This window comes from Orycteropus afer, unplaced genomic scaffold (assembly GCF_000298275.1).
Source record: "Orycteropus afer afer isolate SDZICR_OR568_19922 unplaced genomic scaffold, OryAfe1.0 scaffold00160, whole genome shotgun sequence".
Classification (NCBI taxonomy): domain Eukaryota; kingdom Metazoa; phylum Chordata; class Mammalia; order Tubulidentata; family Orycteropodidae; genus Orycteropus; species Orycteropus afer.
The window spans coordinates 404,322-416,525 of record NW_006921747.1 but is presented as its reverse complement, the minus strand read 5'-3'; the positions used below and the strand labels follow the sequence as shown (position 1 = coordinate 416,525).

The 12,204-nt window shown below is 39.3% G+C and overlaps 1 protein-coding gene across 1 annotated transcript in view; it reads left to right on the top strand.

Moving 5' to 3' along the window:
• CYFIP2 (cytoplasmic FMR1 interacting protein 2) overlaps positions 1-12,204 on the top strand; it is a 182,008-nt gene that overhangs the window by 47,697 nt on the left and 122,107 nt on the right. Inside the window, exon 19 of the mRNA XM_007946403.2 lies at positions 9,379-9,455. Within this exon, the coding sequence (XP_007944594.1) occupies positions 9,379-9,455 (77 nt within the window). The remainder of the gene's footprint in view (positions 1-9,378; positions 9,456-12,204) is intronic.

The window sequence follows — 12,204 nt, the reverse complement described above, 5'->3', positions numbered from 1 at the left end:
TTTCCAGATAAGCAGAAACTAAGGGAATTTGTTAAAACCAGACCAACCTTACAAGACATCCTAAAGGGAGTCCTTTGATCAGAGAACTGAAAATACCATGGCTTGGGTGTACTATAGTCTTCAAAGTGACGTCATTGCTCTTCAACACTTTAAAGAGGTCCTTTGCAGCAGTTTTTTCCCAGTGCAATAAAGGTCTGATTTCTTAACTACTGCTTCCATGAGTATTGATTGTAGATCCAAGTAAACTGAAATCTTTGGCAACTTCAATCTTTTCTCCATTTATCGTGATGCTGCTTATTGGTCCAGTTGTGAGGGTTTTCATTTTCTTTATGTCAAGGTGTAATCCATACTGCAGACTGTAATCTTTAACCTTCATCAGTAAGTGCTTCATGTCATCTCCACTTTCAGCAAGCAAGGTTGTGTCATCTGTATATCGCAGATTGTTGATGACTTTTTCCGATGCCATGTTGTTCTTCAGATAATCCAACTCCACAAATTAATTGCTTAGCACACAGATTGAGTAAGTATGAAGAAAGGATACAGTCCTGATGCACACCCTCCCTGATTCTAAGCCATGCAGTATCCCCTTGTTCCATTCGAATGACAGCCTCCTGGTCTATGTGCAGGTTCCTCATGAGGACAATTAAGTGTTCTGGAATTCCTGCTCTTTGCAACGTTATCCATAATTTGTTATGACCTACACAGTCAAATGCTTTTGCATAGTAAGTAAACACAAGTAAATATTTTTCTGGTATTCTTTGCTTTCAGCCAAGATCCATCTGACATTGGCAATGATATCCCTCATGCCATGTCCTCTTCTGAATCCAGCTTGCATTTCTGGAAGTTCCCTGTCAATATACTGCAACCATTTTTAAATTATCTTCAGCAAAATTTTACTTGTATGTGATATTAATGATATTGTTCGATAATTTCCACATTCTGTGGAATCACCTTTCTTTGGAATGGGTACAAATATGGATCTCTTCCAGTCAGTTGGCCAGGTAGCTGTCTTCCATATTACTTGGCATAGACAGGTAAGTGCCTCCAGCACTGCATCTGTTTGTTAAAACATTTCAATGAGTATTCCATCAATTCCTGGAGCCTTGTTTTTCACCTATTCCTTCAGCATAGCTTGGACTTCTTCCTTCAGTACCATTAGTTCTTGATCATATGTCACCTCCTGAAATAGTTGAACATTGACCAGTTCTTTTTTGTGCAGTGACTGTGTGTATTCCTTTTATCTTTTGATGCTTCCTGCATCATTCAATATTTTGCCTACAGAATCCTTAATTACTTCAACTCAAGGCTTGAATTTTTCTTCTGTTCTTTCAGCCTGAGAAATGCTGAGCGTGTTCTTCCCTTTTGGTTTTGTAACTCCAGGTCTTTGCACATTTCATTATAGTAATTGACTTTGTCTTCTCTAGCTGCTCTTTGAAATCTCCTGTTCAACTCTTTTATCTTGTCATTTCTTCCATTTGCTTTAGCTACTCTCCTTTCAGAGCAAGTTTCAGAGTCTCTCCTGACATCCATTTTAGTCTTTTCTTCTTTTCCTGCAGAAGGCTGGTGGTTCAAACCCACCAGCCAATCCCCAGAAGGAAGATTGGGCAATCTACTTCCATAGTGAATACTGCCTCAGAAACTCAAGGAGGGGTCACTATGAATTGGATCCAACTCAATGACAGTGAGTTTGGTTTGGTTTTGGCTTTCTTCATGGATGATGTTCTTGATGTCATTCCACAATTTGTCTGGTTTTTGGTCATTGGTGTTCAAAGCATCAAATCTATTCTTAGGTGGTTTCTAAATTCAGGTGGGATTTAATCGTTGTCATACTTTGGCTCTCATTAACTTGTTTTAACTGTCTTTAGCTTCAGTTTGGACTTGTGTATGTATGAGCAATTGATGGTCTATTCCACAGTCAATTCCTGGCCTTGTTTTGGCTGAAGATACTGAGCTTCTCCATCACCTCTTTCCACAGATGTACTCCATCTGATTCCCTCTGGAGAGGCCCACATGTATAGATGCTGTTTATGTTGTTGACAAAAGATATTTGCAGTGAATAAGTTGTTGGTCTTGCAAAATTCTATCATGCAATCTCCCACATCATTTCTATCACCAAGGCCATATTTTCCAGCTACCAGTGATTTTTCTTTTTCCAACATTTGTATTCCAGTCAACAATAATCATCAATACATCTTGATTGCATGTTTTGGTCAATTTCAGACTGTAGAAGTTGGTGAAAATTTTCAATTTCTTCATCTTTGGCTTTAGTGGTTGGTGTGTAAATTTGAATAATAATAGTATTAACTGGTCTTCCTTGTAGGCATATGGCTATTATCCTATCACTGACAGAATTGTGCTGCAGGATTCATCTTGAGACATTCTTTGTAATGATTCCACTCCTCTTCAATTTATCATTCTCTGCATAGTAGATCATATGATTGTCTGATTCAAAATGACCAGTACCACTCCGTTTCACTAATGCCTAGCATATCAATATTTATGCATTCCATTTCATTTTTGACTACTTCAAATTTTCCTAGATTCATACTTCATACATTCCATGTTCCATTCGTTAATGGATGCTTGCAGCTGTTTCTTCCCATTTTGAGTCATGCCCCATCAGCATGTGAAGGTACTGAAAGTTTTACTCCATCCATGTCATTAAGGTCACCTCTACTTTGAGGAAGCATCTCTTCCCCAGTCATATTTTAAATGCCTTCTGACTTGAGGGGCTCATCGTCTGGCACTAAATTAGACAATGTATCAGAGCTATTCATAAAATTTTCCAATAATACATCAGGCAGTCCTTCACTGCTATTCATAAGGTTTTCACTGACCAATTCTTTTGAGAAGTGGATGGCCCCTTTTTTCTTCCAAATCTGTCTTACTCTGGAAGCTCTGCTGAAACCTGTCCACCATGGATGACTCTGCTGGTATTTGAAATACTGGTGGCATAGTCTCATAGCAGCACACAAGCCATAACTGTATGACAAACTGACAGATGAGTGGTGGAGCACTACTTACAAAAAAACCAAACTCACTGCCATGGAGTCGATTCTGACTCATAGCATCCCCCTTTGAGTTTTCAAGATGGTAATCTTTACAGAAGTAACTTGCCCCATCTTATTACAGCAGAGTTGCTGGTGAATTTGAACCACCAACCTTCTGGTTCATGGTCAATTGCATTATGCACTACACCACCAGAGCTCCTTGGGAGCACAACGTAGGTAACTAATTTTCTAGTGGGTCTTTTATGTTGAATTACTTGAATAACAACAACAACAACAATAATACCACTTACCAATTATTATATATTTACCATTTGCCAGGCACTGTGCTAAGTAAGCATAAGGAGCCCTGGTGGGGCAGTGATTTAGTGCTCAGGTGTTAACTAAAAGGTTGCCAGTTCAAACCAGCTGCTCTGTGGGAGATAGATGAGACAATCTTCTCCCATAAAGAGTACAGCCTTGTTCTAATCTGTCCTATAGGGTCACTATAAATTGAAGTCAACTTGACAGCAACAGGTGCTCAGCACCATATAGAGACATTTTTAATAATATTTACAACAACTTAAAGAAGTATTTCCCATTATTTTACAGAAAATAAATCTGAGGCTTAATGTGGTCATACACCTTACAGAATTTTGATCTAGTACTGGTAGGACTACAATAGCCATTCTCTCAACGACTATATTTTTAAAAAAGTTTTATTCCTGTAATGGTCAGGATAAGTTAGGTTAAGCTGCAGTAATAAACAACCCACATTCTTAGTGGTTTCAAGACAAAGGTTTATTTCTCCATTATTGGTTGACTAGGGGTTCTGCTCCATATTGTGTTCAATCTGGGACCCATCAGGAGCATTCATAGTTGCCATGGCAGGGGACAGAGTTAGGGTAAGTCACTCTCTGGTACTTATATCTTCCACCTGGAAATGATGTGACTCAGTTCTCACATTTCATTGGTCAAAGCCTATCACATGATTCCGTCTCACTTCAACAGGTCAAGGAAATGCAGTCCTACATCATGCTGGGAAGCAGGACCAGAAGTATGCAGTTAGCAGCACTGATGATGACTGCGATATCTCAGCTTTGCTTTCTGGGAATTAGAATGAAGGCTTGTTCTCTACTTAGCTGTATTGAGTTATATGAACACAGAATGAGACAAATTAGGTAAAAACGTCATGCAGATGTGAGACATTCTTATTTACAAAGGAAACACATGAAAGTTTTAGCATAAGAATTACCACTGACTTAGTTTCAAAATTTATATATTTGCAAAAGAAAAAAAATCTAGTAGAGCTGCTTCTTTCTTTCTAAACCCTCCTATTTCTGTGGAGTATAAACTTTCATGGACTGCAACATCAATCTGTCTTTTGTGTCTTCTGGGCAATCCATGAACTTGAAGGGAAGCTACAAAAAACAGACTAGTTTGTTGCAACTTCATTTGGCAAGTCCATTTTCTAGCAAGATTTATTGCCTAAGGCATTTGACTGGTAACTAGAAGGCTGGTAGTTCAAACTCACCAGCCACTCCTTGGAAGGAAGATTGGGCAATCTACTTCTGTAGTGATACTGCCTCGGAAACCCAATGAGGGGTCACTATGAGTTGGATCCGACTTGACGGCAGTGAGTTTATTTTGAATATCCAAAGGGTTGGAAATAAACAGTCTAGAGTAAGATATGTCCAAGTGAGATTTTTAAAATATGTAAAAAGGGGAAATGGTTATCACAAAGTCAGGATGGAGAGATGGAGCATGATTGGGAGGGGTAAAGGTGTTCTGTGGTGGCTAGTGTCTCACATCATGACATAGATGATGGCCATAGAGGTGTTTCCTTTATAATTATACATTAAATTGTACATATATTTAAAAAAGGTTAAATAAATAAAAAAGAAAACACACAGCATTTGTGGGCATGGGACAGAAACACAAATTGAGGCTACCCCCTCCCCCATCTTGTAGCCTTCCCTCTTTTTTCCTCCACCTCCAAACTCTCTTCCATACCATGAAGGAACTCACATGCAAGTGTGTGAATGCCCAAACTTAGTCTGCCACCCCTGCCCACAAACAAATGGCCACTTGGTCAATCCAAGGGCCTAGGGGTGCACACAACAATGGAATCCACCTTTAGGCATATGAAGAGAAAAGACAGAGATCTTGGAAAGGGCTTGGACCATTTGTACAAAGAAATTCGGAGCTGATTCTAGAAGGGGAGGTGTGGATTCTGAGTGGGCATCCCCAACCTTGGCCCTAAAGATTGTTTGCCTAGAGGAGTGCCAATTTGGGACCATTAAAACTCAAACTCCAGGGCAAAGATCTTAATTATATGATTAGAAAGATAGTACCACCATTCATCTGTCACTTTGTCATACTGTGGTGGCTTGAGTGTCGCTGTGAGGCTGTAGGCTATACCACCAGTATTTCAAATACCTGCAGGGTCACCTATGATGTACAAGTTTCAGCAGAGCTACCAGACTAAGACAGACTTAGAAGAAAGAAGGAGCCATCCACTTAAAAATTGGCCAGTGAAAACCTTATGAATAGCAGTGAAACACTGTCTGATATATTACTGGAAAATATGATGAGTAGCCCTGAAACACTGTCTAATACAGTGCCTGAAGGTGAGCCTCTCAGGTCAGAAGGTACTCAAATACAAGTGATTAAGAGCTGCCTCTTCAAAGTAGAGTCAGCCTTAATGACGTGGGTGAAGTAAAGCTTTTGGGACTTCAGTTTGCTGATGTGGCATGACACAAAATGGGAAGAAACAGCTGCAAACATCCATTAAAAATCAGAAGATGGAATGTATGAAGTATGACGCTAGGAAAATTGGAAGTTGTCAAACATGAAATGGGACGTATAAAGATTGTTATCCTAGCCATTACTGAGCTAAAATGGACCAATTTTGGCCAGTTTGAATCAGACAACCATATGATCTACTATGCTGGGAATAACAAGTTGATGAGGAATGGTGTGGCATTTATTGTCACAAAGAATGTTTCAAGATCTATCCTGAAATACAATACCGTCAGTGATAGGATAATATCCATATGCCAAAAGGAAGACCAGTCAGTGATAATATTACTCAAATTTACACACCAACCAGCAAAGCCAAAGATGAGGAAATTAAAGATTTTTACCAACTTCTGCAGTCCGAAATCAACCGAGCATGTAACCAAGATATGTTAATTATCACTGGTGCTTGGGATGCAAAAGTTGGAAACAAAAAAGAATCACCAGTAGTTGAAAATATGACCTTGGTGTTGGAAATGATGCTGGAGATCACATGATAGAATTTTGCAAGACCAATGATTTATTCATTGCAAATACCTTTCTTCAACAACATAAATGGTGGCCGTCCATGTGGACTTCACCAGATGGAATACACAGGAATCAGATCAACTACATCTGTGGAAAGAGGCAATGGAGAAGCTCAATATCTTCAGCTAAAACAGCTGGGAGCTGACTATGGAACAGACCGTCAACTGCTCATATGCAAGTTCAAGTTGAAGCTGAAGGCAATTAAAACCGGAGCCAAAATATGACCTTGAATATATCCATCCTAAATGTAGAGGCCATCTGAAGAATAGATTTGATGCATTGAACACCAATGACCAAAAAACAGAGGAATTGTGGGATGACATCAAGAACATCATCCATGAAGAAAGCAAAAGGTCATTAAAAAGACAGGAAAGGAAGAAGAGACCAAAATGAATATCAGAAGAGACTCTCAAACTTGCCCTTGACTGGAGAGTAGCTAAAGCAAATGGAAGAAATGACTAGATAAAAGAACTGAACAGAAGATTTCAAAGAGCATCTCGAGAAGACAAAGTCAATTATTGTAATGAAATGTGCAAAGACCTGGAGTTGCAAAACTAAAAGGGAAGAACATGCTCAGCATTTCTCAAGCTGAAAGAATTGAAGAAAAAATTCAGGCTCAAGTTGCAATATTGAAAGATTCTATGGGCAAAATATTGAATGATGCAGGAAACATCAAAGGAAGATGGAAGGAATACACAGAGTCACTGTACCAAAAGAATTGGTTGATGTTCATCCATTTCAAGAGGTGCCATATGATCAAGAATCAATGGTATTGAAGGAAGAAGTCAAAGCTGCACTGAAGGAATTGATGAAAAACAAGGCTCCAAGAATTGATGGAATACCAATTGAGATGTTTCAACAAACAGATGCCAAACTGGAGGCACTCACTCGGCTATACCAAAAGATTTGGAAGACAGCTAGCCACCTGGCCAACTGACTGGAAGAGATCCATATGTGTACCCATTCCAAAGAAAAGTGATCCCACAGAATGTGGAAATTATCGAACAATATCCTTAATATTGCATGCAAGTAAAGTCTTGCTGAAGATAACTCAAAAATGGTTGCAGCAGTATATTGACAGAGAACATCCAGAAATGCAAGCTGGATCCAGAAGAGGATGTGGAACAAGGACTATATGAAGAAGAACACGACATCAGGATTGGAGAGAGACTCATTAACAACCTGTGATACGCAAAAGACAGAACCTTGCTTGCTGAAAGTGAAGGTGATTTGAAGCATTTACTGATAGACTGCAGTCTGCAATTATAGATTACACCTCAACATAAAGAAAATGAAAATCCTTGCAACTGGCCCAATAAGCAGCATCACGATAAATGGAGAAAAGATTGAAGTTGTCAAGATTTTGTATTGCTTAGTTCCACAATCAACACCCATGGAAGCAGCAGTCAAGAAATCAGATGGCTTATTGGACTGGGCAAATCTGCTGCAAAGGACCTCTTTAAAGTGGTTAAGATCAAGGATGTCTCTTTGAAGACTAAGGTGCACCTAACCCAACCCCTGGGGTTTTCTTTTGCCTCATATGCATGTGAAAGCTCGACAGTGAATAAAGTTTAGTGTTTTTTGTTTTGTTTTTTTGGTAAGACGAATTGATGCTTTTGAGTTGTGGTCTTGGAGAAGAATACCGAATGTACTGTGGACTGCCAGAAGAGCTAACAAATCTGTCCTGGAGGAAGTACAGCTGGAATGCTCCTTGGAAGCAAGAATGGCCAGACTTCGTCTCACCTACTTTGGTCATGTTGTCAGAAGGGACCATTGCCTGGAGAAGGATATCATACTTGGTAAAGTGGAGGGGCAGCAAAAATGGGGAAGGCCCTCAAGTAGATGGATTAACACAGTAGCTGCAACAACAGGCTCAGATATAGCAAGTATTGTTGGACTGGCACATGACCAGGCAGTATTTAGTTCTGTTGTACATAGGGTCAGTATGAGACAGGACTGACTTGAAGCACCTAACAACAACAAGGACAGTACTGCATACAGCACTGTGTTTCTATAGTCTACATAACATTTGAGTATTAAATGAAAGATAGGAGAGCTCTTCAAACAAAGAGTCAACTTTGTGAAGCTGAGAATTTGTGGAAAAAGAATGAACAAAGATTAAATCACCTAAATACAATCTGTTTCTTTTGAAGTTATATTCACACCCTGCCGCTAACACAGTCCCCTCTCTTTAAAGTCCCATCCCTGACCTTTTCCTGTTCTTGTCATTATCGGAAGATTTCTTTTTGATTCCCTGTGTCTGATATGACCTTATCTTCCCACCTGAGCTTTGCAATCAACTGCTGGTGTGATGAGATACACTATAAATGTCAAGATAAGCCTTTGGTCTTTAAAAACCGAAGATTGTTAATCAGAATTTGATTTTAAAAAGTTTTGTTTTGTTTTAATTTCTAATGACCATCAACTTCTTCATAACCAAACTTGCAAAGTAGCATAAAGTCAAACATAAGGAAAAGTCAAGAAAATCTATCAGGAGAGATAGAGTGGAGGGGCTGTAAGTGTTAGGCTTCTTTGATGAATAATTTCAGGATAGAAAGGTCTGTATGTGCGAGATCTCTGCTCATTCCTCCGGGCGGCTGCCTTGTAACAGCCCAGGCCCTAGGAAGAGATGGGAAGGGCATTCAGTGCCTTACAGCCTTTTTGAACTTTGCTTTCTCTGCTGCCTAACTGAGGATCTTGAGGGCAAGGGACCAAACTTCTGCACGTAACATAAAACACCATAGTGAACTATTTCCCACAATGTGGAACCCTGGGTTTGTGAGATAGATGTTAACAAATTATTTCCAGAAAAACAAATCAGTAGAGGGAAATTGGCTACTTTACTACAGGGCTTCTCAAGAGTCTTTAATATACTAACGAACGAGCATATATCCAGGAGAGCTAATAGTTCATCCTAGACTTCCTTGACAAAAGAATCTCTCTTTTTCCCCTTATGAAGCATCTTGCCCTGGCACATACTGCAGACAACTCTCTTCCAGTTGCCCAAGTTTCTGTGACAATGCTAAAGAAACCCTATTGACACTTCCTGCTGCTTCTTCCTCAGGTGAACCTGTGTTTTGATCAATTTGTCTATAAGCTGGCAGACCAGATCTTTGCGTACTACAAAGCCATGGCCGGCAGGTAAGAGAGCTCTGAGACTGTGAATAATGATCTTTCTTAAGGTTTCCACCAGGATTTTTTCTATTGTAAAACCTCCCTTGTTCCGTAGCACCTAAAGAAAATTGAGCACTTTCATGAGCCTGGGCTAGATGCTAGAATACAGTGGGAAGGACGTAAGCCCTGACCCTAGTGGAGCTTAAAGTCTATTGGAGAAGACAGGCATTAATTTAAGGGGGGGGGGAAAAAAAGAGAGAATAACGAGAGGTTACTGTGCTGCCTTTAAAGGAAAACTTCATGGACTATGAGAGTGTGGTTTCTGTTAAACTTGAACCTGAGCTAGTCTTTGGGACTGGAGGCTGGAAGGGCTTTCCTGAGGAAGTAACATTTGAGTTCATCATATCTGAAGTTGGTAAAAACCAAAAACCAAACTAACTCCCACCAAGTTATTTCCAACTCATTGACCCTATAGGACAGAGTAGAGCTGCCCCATAGGGTTTCCAAGGGTATAAATCTCTACAGAGGCAAACTGCCTCATCTTTGTCTCTCAGAGCAGCTGGTGGGTTCAAACTACCAAACTTTTGGTTAGCAGCCAAATATTTTAGCCACTATGCCACGAGAGCTTCTTGAACTTAGTAGTTAATTCCTACTAAGTGAAGGATGAGACAGGAAATTACAAGCAAAAGGAGTTGCTTGTGCAAAGGCCCTGTTGCAAAAGTATAATAATAATATAATATGCCTACTTCATAGGGCTGTTGAGAGGATTAACATGAATTCATACAGATAAATGTCTCATTCATGGACAGAGTTGCTGTAGTGCAGACCACAAGAGGGAGCAGACTGCCTGGGAATGAAACTGGAAGGATAGGCATGGCCCAGATCATACAGTCTTGCATGCTTAAGGGCAAGATTTGACATTTATCCCAGGAGCCATGAAAAGCCATGGAAGGTTTCCAAAGTAGAACAGTGACCTGATTTGACTTTTCTTTTTAAAAGCTCATTCTTTTGAAAGTAAGAGAGCGTGGAGAATGCATTGGAGATAAGCAGGAATGGGTGTGGGTAGGCCAGATAAAGAGACTAGTAAAGAAGTCTGAACAAGAGACATAGCAAGTAGTAGAGGTTTATTGGTTTTGTTGGCCTTGCTTGTGTATATTGATTTAGACCCTCATGAATTCCTGGGCTTAAGAACCTATAGTAGTAATGTTCAATAAAAACCATTACTGGTTTTAGTTATAGATATTTCCTTTCCTTTCTTATTGGAAATACAAATGTACAAACCAGTAACTTCAAGGATACCTCCCTACCTTTATAAACTATGTTTCCTTCTTTCTGTAAGAAGGATAAATCTGCTTCATTTTGCTTTAGACAGCTAGAGCTACTCTATTTCAAATAGGAGCTGATGTGCAAGATTTTCCAGTGTACACATTTCTGTTAAACATATGCATTAAACACAGTGAATGACTTTTTAAAAAATTAATTAATTTTTTATTTTTGCAGTGTTCCCTCCCCTCTCCTCCCACTCCTACCAAAGGAAAAAACAAAAAACAAAACCTCACTGTCATCTAGTCGATCCTGACTCATAGCAACCCCTCCTTGGGTTTCTGAGGATGTATCTCTACAGAAGTAGGTTTCCCAGTCTTCCTTCTGAGGAGTGGCTGGTGGGTTTGAACTGCCAGCTGTCTGGTTGGCAGTCAAATGTCTTAAGCGTTACACCACCAGAGCACCTCCTCCCACCTCTGGTAACCAACAATGAAAGTTTCTTTCCATATATAAACCTTTCCTTGACTTTTTACAATAATGAACTAATACAAAAAGGTATCCTTCTGTGATTGATTTATGTCACTCAGCATAATGCCCTCTAAGTTCATCCATGTTACGCAGTGTTTTTCATATTCTACATTATTCTTTAGTGTTACATAGTATTCCATTGTGTGCATGTACCATAGTTTGCTTATCCATTCTTCTGTTGATGGGCATCTAGGTAGTTTCCATCTTTTTGCTATTGTAAATAGTGCTGTGATGAACATGGGTGTGCATAGATCTGTTCTTGTCCTGTCTTTCACTTCTTTAGGATATATACCTAGTAATGGGATTGCTGGGTTATATGGTATTTTTCATTCCATCTTTTTAAGGAATCACCATACTGCTTTCCACAGTGGTTGTATCATTTGATAGTCAGTCCCACCAGCAGTGTATGAGAGTTCTAATCTCTCTACATCCTTGCCAGCATTTGTTATTTTCTGCCTTGTTGAGCTTTGCTATTACTGCTGGGGCAAGATGGACAAGATGGTATCTCATTGTTGTTTTGATTTGCATCTCTCTAAAGGCTAATGATCATGAACATTTCTTCATGTGTTTGTTGGCCGCCTGAATATCTCTTTGGTGAAGTGTCTATTCATGCCTTCTGCCCATTTTTTAATTGCATTATTTCTCTTTTTGTTGTTGAGGTGTTGGAGTTTTCTATAAATTTTAGAGATAAGTCCCTTGTCAGATATGTTGTTGCTGAATATTTTTTTCCCCCTGTAGGTTTTCTTTTGGAGAAAGGTTACTCTTTTGTAGGAGTCTTTTGAAGTACATAAAAATTTAATTTTTAGAAGGTCCCAGTCATCTAGTTTATCTTTTGCTGTTTGTGAATTTTAGATTATGTTTGACAGTCTATTTATGCCATAAATTAGGGCCCCTAAATTTTCCCCTAGTTTTTCCTTGAGGAACTTTATAGTTTTAGGTTTCACATTTAAGACTTTGATCTATCTGGAGTTAGTTTTTGTGTATG